Source organism: Schistocerca cancellata, chromosome 11 (genome assembly GCF_023864275.1).
Source record: "Schistocerca cancellata isolate TAMUIC-IGC-003103 chromosome 11, iqSchCanc2.1, whole genome shotgun sequence".
NCBI classification, from domain to species: Eukaryota; Metazoa; Arthropoda; class Insecta; order Orthoptera; family Acrididae; genus Schistocerca; species Schistocerca cancellata.
The window spans coordinates 115,994,618-116,013,329 of record NC_064636.1 but is presented as its reverse complement, the minus strand read 5'-3'; the positions used below and the strand labels follow the sequence as shown (position 1 = coordinate 116,013,329).

Here is an 18,712-nt window from a genome sequence, read left to right as displayed (position 1 = left end):
TTAAACTCAGGGTAATATTTCTGAGCGAGCTACGTGTGATGCAAACGCATAATGCAGGGACTTCACCATAATGTTGAATACTGAAGCCACCTAAAGTATTCAGTACAGTCAACCGTCTGGTAACCTCTTAGCTCCTTCCTTATCTAAAACCGAGAAATATATTTCAGTTCTGGAACTGTCATCTGCTACGACGATAACGAGTCAATCAACAACAGAATCCATGAAGCCACCCAGGCTCCGCATTTTCTCCTCTACTTTTATAAACTGCCGTTCTACATTCCACCCGCGTTCGGCGGTGACTTGTGAAAAAGCTGCATGCGTTAGTTCCAGTACGTTTGACAGATTAGCAGTTTTGTTATTTCTCGCGATAGATCCCTTAACTTGACTCCACATAATTTCTGTTGGGTTCATATTGTAAAGGTGCAATGAGAAATGTAAAAATGCACCATTTGTGTGGTGTGCTCGATGCTGTAAAAATGATTCTTTTTCATGTTTCTACACTTATCATTGTGGTTCGTGTGAGACTACATCTGTAGTATAAAACAATGGACATACTCCAAATAAAGAGTATTTAGTTTTTCATTTTTGTCCTAAAAGATTAAATTGTTATGTTTTCTTCATTGAAGCAAACCGTATTAACAATCTTTCATAATATATCGATAATTAAGACTCTATATTTGAAATGAAAATAGGTATTTCGCATGCAGTATGTAATCAGAAACAAGAAGGCGTGTATTATTCATAAGAAATGATGATGAGTTCTAGAAGTACGGGATGTAGGTATTTGGTACTGAACGAAAGAACTGAATAGTAAAGCCGAGCCTTGCACCAGAATATCAATCTACTACACTACTGATTCCGCTATACGTCCTTAGTGTAGTTACACGTCAACTGTACCAAATACAGTCCCTCGGAGAAATTCTTCTGTAAATGTACGAAGAACATTAAAAGCAACCTATATCTCTGCACTTTTAACCGTGTGCCACACACTTGTTTCACTACGGAGCAGGAAGCAGCGTCGGCTATTTTCATTCTGCCTATTAACAACGCGACAGTCAGAGCACAACAGTACAGAGTCTATGACTGTAGACGATTTTTGAAATAAAAACTACATAGCTACAGCGTAACTGAGAAAAAACTTGATGGCTATTAATCATTAGAATATATTAAAAATTTCATTTAACGTAACTTAGTAATAAGTTATGTAATACATAATTAGAACCTGCTTACAATAGCTTAACACCACCAGTGTGCGTGTGCTAAGTCTTCTGACCAGTAATCGCATTTGTGTTCGTTTGCATCGGGTTTATTCTTATTATGAACAGAATATAGTAGTGTGTTCACTAAAACACCGGGGATAGGACTTGCAGCATTTACTTGCGCAACCAAATGGCCAGTTGACACATGATAGATGTCTCTCCGACCACCAGTTATTTTAACCTCCTTGGCAATAGACAAACAGTTGCTATCTTGAATACTACGTACGTGCATATATTGGATCCATCAGGTAAAGTAATAAATAAGCGACAAGTGATTACAAGCATGAAAGAAGGAAAGGTGGTAATTTATTTTGGAATAAAATTACTACCATAATTTCGTTACTGTTATAATTCCATAGGACTCAAGAAGTAACTTGTGAATAAGTTGTCATTGTGCTATCGTAACTGTTAATGACTGTATTGTAATAATTTGAAGTAACTTTGGTGGTACACTTGAAAGCGATTTTATTCCGTATCTGAACGGTTGTGGATGGACAACAGTTTGCGCATTTAATGATGAGCCGGGACATCGTGTGAATTTTGTATGTAATTGTTTTAGGTTATGTTTATATAAACAAAACATTCTTCTCGATAAGGCTGTGAGTTTTTGAATTGTAACAGAGAAGTAGATAATTTTTTTATCAGTATTTTGATGTGCATCACGTACGTATACTGCACATCAAATATGGAAAAATACCGAGTCGACGAGTATGTAAGTCTATAGCGTTTTTCGAAGTGTTTGGTAATTTTACTCCATCCGATAAAATCTACATGTAACTTCCTGAAGTTCGTGAAAGCAATAGTATATAAAGTTTTTGCATCAGTTTCTTTTATCTCTAGTGAAGGTGGAAATCATTCTTAAATACTTCATGCTCTACAAGAGAATGCGCAAAATGTTCACATAAGCAGTATATTAGTGTCGTTATATTATCTTGAATAGCCCCCTCTGATATAATAATGCTCGTAAAGATACAAGAAGAGTATTTGCTGTGTTCAGGAGCTTTGTGCCTCCGTATTGTAGCGTCTGAAATACTCTTCTTGAATACTTGAGACTAAAGTTTCCACAGTCAGTTCAGATATTGTTCTTGTGGGAATGATAGCAAATGTCGAAAAAATATTTTATCTTTTGTTTGGTGCTGCTATTTAGAATGTGCGTGATGTAAATTAGTTTCATTAAGTACAGTGGAAAAGCTTTATGGAAGATGTATAAAGTGTCATTAGACGAGGAAGAGCTACTACTTAGATGTCATTTTCACTCGTAGCGTTGCACACCATGAGAACGTTATCGTGCATATGCAGTTACAAGGAAGCCATTTCAATAAATCAGTTTTGTAGGAGAAAATTAACCAATTTGAAAATTTGGTTGTAATTAAAACTCATTTGTTCCGCAGTACAGTGTGTGGACTACAGTGAATAGGTAGATATTTCAGCCTGGCAGGATCGTTCAGAGACTGCTGAACATGCTGTGAGGGTAGACTTTCATTCTGTGGCTAACCTGCAAGTAAATAATGGAATAAATGAAGTACCTGTACTTAATGACATCTCAGTTCAGAGATTACGTATTAAAGTGCTCCACATATGATTTGGAAATGCAGATTCTATTTTTTGCTTATCTACATTACTAAAAACAGTATTATAATCCTGTTGGATGTAGCATACATAAAGAAATTTTTGAAATAGGTCTACAAGCATTTCCGTAACAGAAGTTTGCAAGCTCATTTAAACTAATAATTATTTGTAAAATTGACTTTGACTATCCTAAATCGTTTTGTACGAAAAATTTACTTTGCATATATTAGTTGGTTTGCTTGACTACATTGCTGAAGTTACGATACATGTGGAGAACTGAATATACGTATCCCATAATTATCTCAGTATGATAGTATACCATTGATACAAAGAAAATTCAGCAAGCAATAACATTTGTTTCTACTGCATGTGATCATGTCATTTTGAGATAATGTATTAGCTGACTCTTCATAACCCAAGAATTGTAAATCAGTTCTTGTCATAGCACTCTGTGGCATTCAGGCATTGTTAAATTTATTTCCTATGTATTGGTGCATGTGCTATAGCTAGTCTTGAACTAAGAAATTCTGCATTTTAGTTGTATCTTTTAGTGACAGTGCGTATTGAATATAATCATATGTGTATTGTTCCTTGGTTGTCAGGGCCTTACAACTGCAGTGATGGATTACAACATTATTTGGATAAAAACAGAGGTCACAGATGAGATATCAACTGAGGCAGACTCTGCAGTAAGTGGTTTCCTTGTATGTCTTACCATTGTTTAGTTTCAGTGTGCACTATTCTGTGGAATTAGCACAATTTAGCCATATGGCTGGAAGTATGGATAACACAGTGTAATAAATAATCCAGATTTTTTTTATACATAACAATGGGGGAAGTCTGTGCCTGAAATGTGTGTTGAACCTCTTGTTGAGTATGGGAAAGAGTCCAGATGAAATGTTAAATGAATTTAGAGAAATTCTGTATGAACTAGTCATTGGCTTTGGTAGTGAATTTGCTTAGAACTGAGTGTCTTCTGATCTGATTCTTTTTATCATCAGTATTCTGACTGGTTCGATGCAGCCTGCTGCAGCAGGTTGGGTTTCAAAATTTGTGCGTAAGGTTTGTTCCCTCTCACACATTGTACTGTGCACTACAAAAATTCCACATACCTCAGTATGGCGTCTGATCACCAGCCCGTTTCTCTCCATACGTCAATACTGTTCAGACGGTGTTAAAAGCAGCCTTGAAGAAAAGCATCGTCAATATTTACGTTTGCAAATTCCACATAAACCCTGGTAGCAAACTATCCTGTAATATCTTATAACAATTTTCTGGTGGAGGGCAATTTCTCCATCTCTTTAGAAAAATGTCAAAATTCTGCAACAATTTCTTTTATTACTTTAGGTTCAAAATAAAACTTGCCATCAGCCCTTATTTAATTAACGAATAATATCACTGTCCTTGGCTCACAGTTCAGACTACCCAGTACACAAAGGCAGCCAGGAATGTACTTAGGTCCAACCCGAATTATCACGCGATTTACAGTCATTACTCTACTACAGTATAAGAGTTTCACATTTGCTCCTTTTTCAGTGGATACCTAATAAAGAAATTGCTCACCAAATATTCCATAGATGAGTATGAAACATGCCACGTGGAATTTTAAAAAGGCCAGAAGTTCACATGCGGTCATTTTTCCAACAAAACAATCCAAAAACTTCCAAACTTCACAAAACTGTCCGTAAATGCAACTGCTATTATGGCCACACAACCTGGATGTAAGAAGCCACTTATTTCTTCATTTTACACATAATAAAAATGGAAGCATTCAACACGACCTGCACATCCGATAGCTGACTAGCGACTCCTCTGGATACTGCTTCTACCACAGCATCTCCCTTTAGTGGTGTGCAGGAACTGCTTATCTGTGATTGGCCAATCATTTTGGCTGGCCAATCAGAAGAATTGTTTGAGATTATTCGTGTGCCAATCATTATTCACAGATTCATTTATGTCATTCCAACATGCAAATACTAATATAAGATTAATATAATAATAAGAATATATAAGAATATAATATAAGAATAAGAATAAATACTAATATAAGACTTAACAAAACCAAACGAAAAGAAAATTAATCTTGGAATAAATTTAGAATATGATTTTACTTTCAACTGTTATTCTGGCTGCCGCCTTACAAAAGCAAGTACACTTAGACATACGTCATCAGCAAAGTGGGCACAAACATCTTTCCCATGCTATGATTATGTAAGGTATTACATAAATTTAATCTTTAAATTTATCGTATGTCCCACATACACACTCTTATTTACTCCTACAATATTAAACACAAATAATAATTTTGTCATTTTTATATTACAAAAATGTAAAGTAAAGTTGTTAAGTTTTTTAATATGAAAATCCAAATAAATTGACCTGACATTTTGTGAACTCCAGTAATGATTTCAAATGATACTAAAAGGCAAGCTGTTATTATTCCTAACTGAGTCTTTTTCTTAGTCTTAAGTGTTGGTTTGGGGTGTTTTATGTAATTCCCACTAACTCCAAAACTGTAGCAGATAGAAAGCTGAGATTTTACACAATCTTCTTTTTAATGACAAAGGGCAGTATATTGACTTTTAACTAAATTGAGTAGTATTTAATATAGTTTATTTAGATTCTTAGGGGCTTGAGTATTCTGTCGCACTAACTAACACAGGTTGCGCTTCCCACGGCTGGGCTGGTGACAGGTGAGAGTCAAGGCTGTATATTGCCACTGCCAACATTTCCAAAGCTAAGAGCCTGTACTTCAAATTAGCTTACTGTAATAAAATGCTATTGCGTATTGGCTCATGATGTTACACACCCCCACGAGAACCTAAAATTTCTCTTGAGTATATTTTACGGTTCTTATTGCCATAAATGTTGTTTAAGAATGATTTTGATAGCTACACTGACACTGCCGAATGAAAATTGTTCTTACTAAAATATATGTTGAACTGAAGTCTTTCTCAAATAAACAAGGTATCCAAGATTACGTTAGAGCATTATATATGGTTACATGAGTAGTCAATGGCTAAGGGTTGATGGCATACAGTAAATTCTTATACAAAAAATTTTCAATTCTTTTCTCTCAATATCCCATGCTACAACATTCTCTCTCAATTTAAATTTACAAAACATTCATATAAGGGAATTTTTACATATGTTCTTGAAACAACCTCTTTTCTAATCAAACTTTTACATTTTCCACATATTTAATAAAAAACAATAATTCTATTTCGTCCCTTAAGTAGCGTCCAAAAACTTTACTTAAATATAGTTCAGGCGCTATGTATGGTGTCCTTTCCTAAACTTTACATGGCAATGTGGGGGTCGTCTCTAAACTTAAAACTCTTCTGACAACAACTTGGGGGTTTCAACTCCTTTCACGGACGAAGCCAGTGGGTACAGATCACAAATACTTGCACCTGGATCACATAAGGGCTTGTCACTGGGATACAGCATCTGGCTTTGTCTCAACATTGGGTTCTCTCTCAGTACCATATCCGGTTCTGTCACCTTTTTCATACCTGCAATATACAGTACATCTAAGCGTCCATCCTTAGTGTTTACATTCTAACCTAACATACACATTTATTCCTAATAAATAATATTTCTCAAAGCTTGACTCTCAGATTCAAACGTAAACATTTCTTCAAAGAATTATTTCAAAATTTGTTTCCAAACTTTACTGTAGTAGCATTTTCATATTAATCCTCTCATTAAGAAGTGAATTAACTGTTTCTAAAATTTTAACAATACCCAACATCGGTACTACTACTGAAATCTTCTTTTCAAAGTATGTTTTAATCATTAAGCAAGTTACTGTCATAAATATTGCTGATTAAAAAGTCCAGAAATATTTTTCTCTAGGAATTTTGCTTCAGCAAAAATTTTTCTTCTGCATTTACTAATTAGGCTCCACGGCTTCACCCAAATGAGCTATTATACGTAAAGAAAAAATACATCATTAAATATAATGAAAAATTATTTCTGCCACCATCTGCGGCTCTGAAAAACAACATAATACATTATATAAAGAATACAAATTTATTGAACACTGAAAATCATTCATGCCACCTTCTACAGTTCTGCAACATCTCCTACATACATTATATAAAAAGAGAGAACAATTTTAGAAAATTACTGAATGTCACTCAATCCATATTCAGTAGCTCTGAAGCACATCTCTCACACACATTATACACAGAGAATACAAAATTAATGAAAAGTCCTTATAAAATTACTGAAAATTGTTCCTACCAGCTTCTGTGGCTCCTGAAATTTTTTCTCACATACGCCTATATACAGAGAACATAAATTTCCTTATAGAAAAATACTGGAACTAACTCATGCCAACTTCTGTGGCTCTGCAAATACACCTTGTACACAGCCAACTACTGTGGCTCTTCATTATCTCATATACAATTTTATTTACTTCTTTAGTAGGCAGTTCTCTCTTGCCTCGAACACATTCCTTACAGCAATTTCTTTCCAGGTTATAGACTTTGGAAAATTAATCACCTTACTGAATTGCCTTTGTTCACTTTCATTCCTCTCTCTTTCTGGGTAGTATTTTATTTTCTTACTGGAACCACTAGGTTTACCTCACTTGATACTAAGATAGGGAAGAAGGAAAGATGATACCAAAAGTTCTGAATGATGAAGAGTGAGGTTGACAACACGAAACGAAAAGGAAATAATATTGCCAACAACTTGGGATGCCTTGTGTTCGTCAAACACCTGACAATGCAAAGAATGTCCCCTGAGCCTTCTTAGTTACTGCTGTTTAATTGCTGCTCCGTTAAGTATCTTTTCAGGTCCAGTATATGTTTGACTCCCAACCACTTGATTGATTTTATATCAACATATGATTTTATATCAACATAGTGACTTTCTCCTGTCCCAGAATGATCTACTTCTTTCCCTTCTGCATTATCATCTATGTCTTCACTGTTTACCATGACCTTGCAATAACATATAGGCAGATCTTTAACAATAGATCCTTTTTCTCCAACAAAAAGAATAGATACAATTTCCCTGTATATTTTTGCCACCTCAATTTTTCCATAGTCTAACCTTCATTTATATTTATGTAAGAAATTGGCCCCTACAAACGTTTCAATGCTAAGTCCATTAATAAAAAATTCTGTTCAATCTGGACGCCACCTATAGTAATGGGCATCATTAACTCTTGTTTCACTACCTTTTTACTTCCACCAGTGGCTGCTATTATTTTTAACCCACTTACTGGCGTAATAGTTATTTCTTTGGTTTCGGGAAGAGCATTTACAAATTCCTGTGACACTGCACACACGTCGGAACCACTGTCTATTGAACACTCAACTTTTTCATTAAAAACTGTTACCTCAATTATAGGTTATCCAACATATTCACTTCTGATTACAGACTCAGGCTCCTGTACTAAATTGTGCACTACTTCATCTGTCAAACCCTGCCGTTTTGTGGAAAGTACACTTAACTGGATCCCCTTTTACTTCATTAATAGTGGCAGCTTTTACTATCCTGTCCACTATAGATAAATCAAAACATCTTTCTAACTTTTCACTCTCTGTACTCACTCTTGTTTGTGCAACCCTGTCCAAGGTATTGCCAGAGTTATTAATATCATCTCCTTCTTCCTCTTCTGACTCTTCTTCCTCACTCTTGGAAACTACTTGATTCAACCTATTCACAACCTCCTCTTGTATCTCCATAGTGTTCATTCCACTGTCTGTAGGTAGCCTCTCGTTTGTTTCTCAGTGCTGATTCGCCCTCACCTCCTGATCTGTGTCTTCACTTTCTGTATTAGTTCCTTCTTAATATGGTTCCTGCAATCTTTATTTGAGCTATCCCTTTCATGAAAAACTACTGAATTTACTGAATAACCAATTTGTTTTGCAGTGTCATTCTCCTCTACCCTTCTATTTTCTCTTATGCTACTCCCATGCTGTTTAGTAGGTGCCTTCTTTACAAAAGGCATTGCTAGTGGGTTTAATCTGTACGGTTTCAGTCTGCAAATGCTAGCATCATTACAGATTGCTAACAGTTTTCCTCCTGTGTGACGTCATTGCCTCTGACATTTCTGTCACCTATCTGGCTGTACCTACCCGTTACATCATCAGACCATCTGATGGCAATCGAAATGTTGTACTCTGTCACTGAATTTATTTCCAGCAGAGCCACCTCTCCCCCGATATCTGCCTCTATAACTGTTCACACGCTGTACGCCTATTCTGTTTACATTAACTTCGGCTCTGTTGTCATTTGGTCTAGTGGGAGGCCTAAAATCTCTCCTAGTACTTCCTTCCTCTTTTAAAATATATTCATCTCTTTCCAAATAATGCACAAACTGGTCAGTGTCATCTCTGGGTGCAGAAATTATCTTATTTCGCCAATACAATGGCAATTTATTTTCAATCCTCATAATAATTTGCTCTGTTTCTACTTTGGCATTCAAATAGGACAAAGTTGTAATCCATTTCTGTACACATCTTCTTATGCTCTCTCTCTTGAGATCATATTTTTCCCCTGACCAGAATTTATTTAAAACCTCCATTTGCTCTCTCTTTCCCTAATACTTATTGAAAAAAAGCCTGTTTGAACTCCAATAAGCGGTCATATTTATCGGAGGCCAAGTTTCCCCAAATTCTTCTCTCTCTCATCAAATTGGAAGTAATAAATCCAATCTTCTGCTTATCACACCATACTTTTGGCAAAACCTCATCAAAATCATTCCAGAATCCATTAGGGTTAACATTTTTACTGGGATCAAATTTCAAAAATTACCTATGATGTAAATATGCAATTTCAGATGACTCCACAACACCATTAGATACCACACAACCATTACTGCTTTACTTTGGTTAGTCTATTTCCAGGGTTACACAATTGCTAATTTGCACTCGTACTGAATTGCTGGTGTTAGTTTCTATGTTAGTAATACTACTAGCAGCTTACATACCAAACTTTGCACACAGGTCTTTTCCTTCTTTGATTTTATCTGCTAATACAATGTGAGTCTCCTCGCAGTGCTTTTCTACATTAATGACCTTATCATTAACTTTGTTTAATTCTAAATGTAACTGTTGCTTTGACTGTTGGTTGTCGTCAGCAACTTGCTCAATCTGTGTAGTTAGTTCACTTTTCAGTGCCACAATGGCAGTATTACATTCTTTTCTGACCTGATTAATGTCACTTTTAACATTGTTACTGATCAAAGTCAGGTCATTTGTCCAAGAATCTCTCAAATTCAAAATTTTGTCCTCCATTTTAGCTTCCATTTCTACTGTCAAGTTAGTGAACCCCTGATCAACTTCAGTATGTATCTCATTTATTTCAGAACGTAAAGAAGTTTTTATATCTGAACCCATTTTATTCATTTTGGTATCCATATCACTGTCTAATTTTTTCATTTTAGTATCAGTGTCATTACCCATTTTATTAATTTTGGTGTCAATATCAGCATTTAATGAAGATTTTATATCTGAACCCATCTCCTTCATATGTTTGAGAATATTTGCAAACTGGTTCCTGTTTCATTTCTTTAACAGGAACAGGTATATATTTAACATTGGATTCCTCCACACTCAATTCATTATCTACACCATAATTAGATAACATTGACCCAGGTAAAGCACCGTCCTCTGTTTGTGATATATCAAAACTGAAATTACCTATCATCGAATCATCTTCATAATTTGCATTACCTAACTCTATCTTCAGTTTCTCATCTACCATTTTCTGATTGTTTTCAGCCATTCTGCAAAGTTTCTTGGCGCGCGCGCGCGCGCGCGCGCGCACACACACACACACACACACACACACACACACACAAAACTTCAGGTAGAACACTTCTTACCTTTGCCCTGGGCCAGTTGACTGCACGGCGAGATGAAACTGTGGGTCTGCCCACCAAGCTCTGCCTAGGTTGAACCAGAATACAGCCCACCTCTTGCGCCACAGCTACCAACCGCTCCAGATGCTGGCCCACTGCAGTAGAAACGCCGTCTCGTAGTTCACCAGTCGCGTACATAGTCTGCCACCTCGTTCCATTTGCTGCCGTTTCTGGATGGAAGTTCATTTCACTCGCACCTATTATCCTACTACAGTTCCTTTACATACCCGTGTGAACACTTCACGGGCTCACTTGACACTGCTGCTTGTATAAACTTCCTACACTTCCAAACTTTATCATTGTTTTTCCCGGCCGATAAAGCACCAATTGCAGCGGGGTGACTTTAGAAATTTGTGCTTAAGGTTTATACATGGTCTCTCATCGCACTGTGCACTACAAAAGTTCCACCTACCTAAGTACAGCATCTGATCACCAGCCCGTTTCTCTGCATATGTCAATACTGTTCAGATAGCATTAAAAGCAGTGTTAAAAAAAAAACTATAAGTGTGGTTTGTTTGCAAAATTCATCAAAGAATCTCTCTTATGAAGAAAAGTGTACCTATAGCAACAAATGCAGCCAATAGTAAGTGAAAAAAAATGATGATAGTTCATGAGTAAAAAATTTTTATTTTGTTATGTTTTTGAACTTCCACTGCCTGAATCCTTCCTGGCCATGTTGACTAAGTTTTGTGGATTTATTTGTATAAGTATAGACAGTGGAAATTAAAATGTTCTGTGGTGTCTCTCCTGCTCAAAGTCAGCCTGTTTGACATTCTACCCCCCTTAAGGCAAATGTAAGTGATGTAAATAATGAGTGCCTCCATAAGAATTCTAAGAATAATTAGAGACAACTTCTGATAATTCTGATTAAAGTGAAAACACATTTCTTTGGCACTTAGTGTCAGAGTAAGAAAGTGAATTTAAAGTTATTTTCGGTGAATAGTAAGAATATGAAGTTCAGTTGTGGGCAATAATGATAGAACATCCTTTACAGTAGTCATTCCATGTCAAATCAACACACCTATTTTACCTCACCCTCTTAGATTTGCTGAAAGTTGGTATACTTATAGTGGGCACTGAGACGAAGAAAAATACCAAATGTCAATTTTTTATCTCAAACTATTCCTGAAATATGGCTGTCTAAACTTTTCAAAAACCAGCCAAAATTGTGTGAACGGACTTCTTTTAAATTGTCCTAGGAGGTGCCCTAATTGAGCTAGAGAACTGGGAAAGGTGTCATTTTGCACCATTTTGCATGCTCTTTCCAGGGATATACAACAAAACATAGCTTCTAATTAATAACCTTTTTCAAAATACTAATCAATATTTTGATTTAATTTTAATTTTTTTTTTACAAAAAGTACATAATTGAAAATTTTCAAAATATTTTCATAACTACTTCATACTATTGTAAATCACATGGCAAAATATAAATCTGGGATGATGATGGGTTCATTGTTAAAAAAATTATTTCGGACTCTTGTTTTTCACTAATGGCCCTAGTTTGACCAAATTGACCTTTAACGAACAGGAATTTTTTTAATATATACTGGAAGGTAACTAAAAAAAAAGTATTAGAAATATCAAAACATCACCTTATTAAACCAAAACTAATCAGAATATTTTATAACAGTATATTAACTGATATAATAAAAACAAGAAATTGAGCATTCTACAAACTGAAATAAAGTATGAATAAGTAAAAGTATTTACGTAATAGTTCTAGTCCATGATGTTTTAAATTATTAAATTATTAAACAAATTAAATACGTAATGCTTGTTTTTGAGTAACAGGTATCTGTACATAGCTAAATTTAACACAATAGGTATTTACAATAATTTTGAAACAACTTTCTATAAAATATACATTAACACTAACCTGAGACAAAAATTAAGTTTTGAGTTGAAAGCAGTTTCCCAATAAATTGTCTTGGAACTTCACATATTTCATTTTAATAAAGCTGACAGAGTTTGGTTTACATCACTTTCATTAAGAATGTATGTTCTCCCTGTCGGAGTAAATGGATTCACTTTTGTGAGAACATCGACAACTGACACCCACAGGACATGTGCATGTGCAGGATAAGAGAATGACTTAGCTGGTCCACATAGATGAAGAAAAGTTATTTTCACTTCATCAGGTTCTTTGTTTTTTTCTAAAATGTACCCAAGCCACCAGTTTCTGCCATGTACAGTGGTGACATAGCCTGATACATCTTGTAACTTCAGTTTGTCTGGTGATGTAGTTACTTCCCTCTCCCAACTCTGCATATCACCTGAGAAGTACTTTACTATTTATTTTGATGTAGTCTTGGGAATGAAAGCGTGAAATTGCTGTGTTCCTTTGATTGTCAATGCCTCTTCAAGTCGGCTTTTTAAGAATATTTCTGAAGCAGCGTAGTCTTCTTGAGTGGAATATGCAAAATCACCATTTATGATACAAGGGCAGTTCAATAAGTAATGCAACACATTTTTTTTTCTGAAACAGGGGTTGTTTTATTCAGCATTGAAATACACCAGGTTATTCCCCAATCTTCTAGCTACACAACACTATTTTTCAACGTAATCTCCATTCAATACTACGGCCTTACGCCACCTTGAAATGAGGGCCTGTATGCCTGCACGGTACCATTCCACTGGTCGATGTCGGAGCCAACGTCGTACGGCATCAATAACTTCTTCTTCATCCGTGTAGTGCCTCCCACGGATTGCGTCCTTCATTGGGCCGAACATATGGAAATCCGACGGTGTGAGATCGGGGCTGTAGGGTGCATGAGGAAGAACAGTCCACTGAAGTTTTGTGAGCTCCTCTCGGGTGCGAAGACTTGTGTGAGGGCTTGCGTTGTCATGAAGAAGGAGAAGTTCGTTCAGATTTTTGTGCCTACGAACACGCTGAAGTCGTTTCTTCAATTTCTGAAGAGTAGCACAATACACTTCAGAGTTGATCGTTTGACCATGGGGAAGGACATCGAACAGAATAACCCCTTCAGCGTGCCAGAAGACTGTAACCATGACTTTACCGGCTGAGGGTATGGCTTTAAACTTTTTCTTGGTAGGGGAGTGGGTGTGGCGCCACTCCATTGATTGCCGTTTTGTTTCAGGTTCGAAGTGATGAATCCGTGTTTCATCGCCTGTAACAATCTTTGACAAGAAATTGTCACCCTCAGCCACATGACGAGCAAGCAATTCCGCACAGATGGTTCTCCTTTGCTCTTTATGGTGTTCGGTTAGACAACGAGGGACCCAGTGGGAACAAACCTTTGAATATCCCAACTGGTGAACAATTGTGACAGCACTACGAACAGAGATGTCAAGTTGAGCACTGAGTTGTTTGATGGTGATCCGGCGATCATCTCGAACGAGTGTGTTCGCACGCTCCGCCATTGCAGGAGTCACAGCTGTGCACCGCCGGCCCGCACGCAGGAGATCAGACAGTCTTGCTTGACCTTGCGGCGATGATGACACACGCTTTGCCCAACGACTCGCCGTGCTTTTGTCCACTTCCAGATCACCGTAGACATTCTGCAAGCGCCTATGAATATCTGAGATGCCCTGGTTTTCCGCCAAAAGAAACTTGATCACTGCCCGTTGTTTGCAACGCACATCCATTACAGACGCCATTTTAACAGCTCTGTACAGCGCTGCCACCTGTCGGAAGTCAATGAAACTATACGAGACGAAGCGGGAATGTTTGAAAATATTCCACAAGGAATTTCCGGTTTTTTCATCCAAAATTGGCCGTGAAAAAAAATGTGTTGCATTACTTATTGAACTGCCCTCGTATTATCTACTGCCCACTCAAACAGATCTCGTGCGGTTCGGATCTGATTTTGGTATGGCCTTTGCAAACTTGCACAAGCTGCCAGTCTTTACTGAATCCCCTACTCCATCACAAGGCCCTTTCCCATGTGCGGTGGCTGAAAAGTGCCACTCAGCTTTTATGTTGAAGTCTTCCTCATGAAGGCAAAGGTTCAGGAAGTTTTTCTTATTTTTATACTGAGCAGCAGAACTGTCAGAATAATAGTATATCTTTTTTGGAATCTTTTGAAGTTTGTTAGATATGAAATTAGCTTCTTTTGAAATGTGTAAACCACAGTTGTATTGTGCTCCAGGCAATCAGAAACAATGACAAAGCTCATATGCTCAATTTTGTCTTCCTGTTTGTAATATATAACAAAAGGATGAATAGTAATCTGTTGTCTTGTCCAGTGGAAACTCTGAGCTTCATCCTGTAGAACTATACTATAATTTTCTGAAAAATCACATATGACAACAAATTCAGATTCCGTAAGGTTTCCTCTTGTGGAGTTAAGGAATGTTCGTTGTTGCTTGGCAATGAAGTCATGCCGAATCAAAGTCGACATCATACTAAAAAATAAATCCATGAATTCTTCAGAAGTTTTCTGAACAATTTCCAGATTACATCGGTCAACTGACATCCACTGTCGGAACTGAACTTGTTCAATTAAGTTTTCATGGAAAGAGTCTTTTAAAATTTTACGTATGACAGTTTCTCCTGGGAAGTATTAACAGTTTGCCATGTTGCAATCAACTGATGATGGGTTGCAAAGCATTTTTGCAATATACTGCTTATAATTGTTTAAGCTGCTGTTTTTTACTGTATTTAGTTTGGCATTTTCTGTCATTTATTTTATGTTTTGGTGAGTTGTGCACACACACAGTGTGTGTGCCATTCCGGCCAGCTAATACACAATGTTTTGGTCTCAACTCAGTAAATTTAGAGAAACCTATTTTTATGTTACGAAACTTGTCTTTAAAATGCTTGTAAGTTTCTTTAAGGTTACACAAAATAAGTCTTTTTGATATTTTTGTTTTATTTCCACTTGTTTCTGTAATTGTCACACAATCTTTAATACCTGGCATTGCCCTGCTAACTTCATCATTTTCATAAAATGAATGTACAGTTTTGACAGTTTCTGTTGGTAAACACTTCCCTGGTTTTGGGTTTGGACCTTCCATGAATCCTTTCTCTTTCAAAATTTTTTTGGACTGCCAAACAATGTAATTAGGAGCATTAAATTCCCTCATTATTTTCAAGTAAACTTGTAAGAATCATTAGTTTTTTTGCTCTACTTATAGAATTTTTAAAGTGTCCTTTAAGATTTTCAAGAAAGGATTCATCAGTATCAGTATCTGACGAAGGAGTTTCAGGAGCAACAAATAGTTTAAGTGCCATTGATGAGATTTTCTTCACTTTTGATTTGGTGTAACACCTAGATGTTAGTTTTCTCTTGTCAATTGGGGACTCACCTAGTTCTTGAAGTGTTGTGTTAAATGTTTTAACAGCTACTGAAGTTGGAGTGAAGTCAGGGCCTTGGTCTCAGATGATTATCTCTGATCCAGAAGATTCTTCTTCAACACTTTCATCACTGATGGGCTCTGGTGTATTTTTCAATTTGGTTACATCTGTCCTACATTTATCACAAATCTTGGCACCACTTGGTATTTGAGGAAATAATTTGGGCATCCATGTTGTGACATTTCTCAGTTTTTTTTTCTGTCTCTAATAAAATGATTTGACTTCTTCAATGGATTACAACACTGCACTCTTACAACACTGCACTTTTTACTTGGTTCCATATTTATACAAAAACCACTTATAAACTGTCCTTCAATGTATAGATTTACTTGAAAATGAACTATTAATTATAATAGATACAGACTGGTCAACACAGAGTTAACAATTCATTTGCACTAAAACCACAGTACACAATAATGCTGTAGGCACACAAAGCCTTAGAAGGTAATAATGCAGACTAGATCATCTCAACAACGGCTCCAGTCTCTGAATTACTGTGCAGACATCAAGCCCTCTGTATACGGTCCTCTACTGACGTACTACCTTAAAGGTAAGTTTGGTCAAACTAGGGCCGTTAGTGAAAAAACAAGAGTCCGGAATAATTTTTTTTACAATGAACCCATCATCATCACACATTTATATTTTGCCATGTAATTTACAACACTATGAAGTAGTTATGGAAATATTTTGAAAATTTTCAATTATGTACTTTTTGTAAAGAAGTTAAATCAAAATATTAATTACCATTTTGAAAAAGGTTATTAATTAGAAGCTATGGTTTGTTGTCTATCACTGGAAAGAGCATGAAAAATGCTGCAAAATGACACCTTTCCCAGTTCTCTAGCTCAATTAGGGCAGTTCCTAGGGCAATTTAAAAAAAAGTCTGTTCACATATTTTTGGCCATTTTTTGAAAAGTTTACATGACCATATTTCAGGAATTGTTTGACGTAAAAAATTGAAATTTGGTATTTTTCTTAGTTTCAGCACCCACTATAAGTATACCAACTTTCAGCAAAATCTAACAGGGTGAGGTAAAATTTTTATTTAAAGTGTGTTGATTTTACATGGAATGACTCAGTAGCGAACACTCAGCTTGAGTAGACAAGTAAGTGACCGCAGAAGTGCGGTGTTGAAATATCAAATTTTAAATGTCAGATATCAAGTCATGTTTATTGGCCAAGATAGAAACTGTGTCTTGATGACTCTGTGGTTATGTGTTGAACTTTGGATTCAAACATTTTAGGGAACATTTCTGAGTCAGTTGTTGTATTTTCTTTTTTTCTGTTTCTCTCTCTTCTGATATGTGTGAAATGCTGAGTTGCACCTCTGTTTGGAATACATCTGAAAGTGTAGGTCCTCAAACATCTGGATGAATAATTCCGTTCATATATCTGAGGAAGGCAAGGGTATACCACCTCTAAAAGGACCATGCCTGGTAAATCACAGGCTGGTGAAACCAATTTTGTATGGATAATGGATAGTAAGTTATAATAAAGCAGTGGAAACTCCATGATGGAATAGTGACAGTATTATGAAATGCAAGTTGCTACTCACCATATAGCAGAGATTCTGAGTCACAAATAGGCTCAGCAAAAAGGCTTCCAGTGTTGTTTGACAGTCTTTTTGTTGTGGCTCAGCATCTCTGCTATATGAATAGTTAGGTTGATGAAATGAAGAAGACCTCCCCCCTCATGCCCCACCACACACACACACACACACACACACACACACACACACACACACACACACACACACACACTCTCTCTCTCTCTCTCTCTCTCTCTCTCTCTCTCTCTCTCTCTTTTCCAAGCAGAGAAAACCCCGACCCTGCTGGGAATAGAACCCCAGGTTCCTGTGATTGTCAAGCAGTGGTGCAGATCACAAGACTACAAGCTACTGGACAAAGACAACTTTAATGTAGAGTAATGAATGTCATACTTTTTCTGTTATTGTAATTATGTAAAACCTTGTTTCTTTGAAACTATAGTGGATTATTTGTTACCAACTTCATGATGGAATAAACATACTGTGAACCGGTAGTCATAATTTCCAACTCCTTTAGTTGATGTCTATAAGATGATCATGGGGGAAAACAACATGTTATTCTTACAGCACTCTTTTGAGCAAAGAGGATTTTCTTTCTTAAAGATGAGTTACTGCAAAATGTTATTTCATATGACATTCCCCAATGAAAATAAGCAGAATGTGTTAACTTACTGATTTCTCTCGCCTCAAGATTTGTAATGATTCAAAGCACAAATGTGGTTAAACTGACTTGTTATATAAGTTAAAAAATTCGTAAATTTTGCATTTCAAAATCTCATCAGTATGAACATGTAAAATTTTTGGAATTTCCACCCTAATTATTATTTCCCTACTGTGTGTTTGTCATTGGTTTAGTACCTCTAGATGTAAGAATCAGACCACTTTATATATGTTTGTTTTGAGAACAATTCTAGCATCACCTACACAAAGAATCGATTCTGCATGTTGTATATGAGATGGAATGTCATTTACATGTATGAGAAACAGTTGTGGACCTTACAGTGAACATTGGGGAATGTCCTAAATGATTTTTTCCAAATCAAGACTCATGCTTACATTGGTTGAATTATTAAGTATAACTTTATACATTCTTTTGGTTAGGTAAGACATTAAACATTTGTTGCCTTTACCATAAA

At 36.3% G+C, this 18,712-nt stretch overlaps 1 protein-coding gene across 3 annotated transcripts in view; it reads left to right on the top strand.

The window, feature by feature from the left end:
• Positions 1-1,440: 1,440 nt before the first annotated feature.
• Positions 1,441-18,712, top strand: part of LOC126108698 (zinc finger protein 708-like) — a 213,747-nt gene continuing 196,475 nt past the window's right edge. For all 3 annotated transcript variants that reach the window (XM_049914014.1, XM_049914015.1, XM_049914016.1), the window contains exons 1-2: positions 1,441-1,507; positions 3,431-3,517. In XM_049914014.1, coding sequence (XP_049769971.1) covers positions 3,449-3,517 — 69 coding nt within the window. In that variant the 5' untranslated portion in view covers positions 1,441-1,507; positions 3,431-3,448. The remainder of the gene's footprint in view (positions 1,508-3,430; positions 3,518-18,712) is intronic.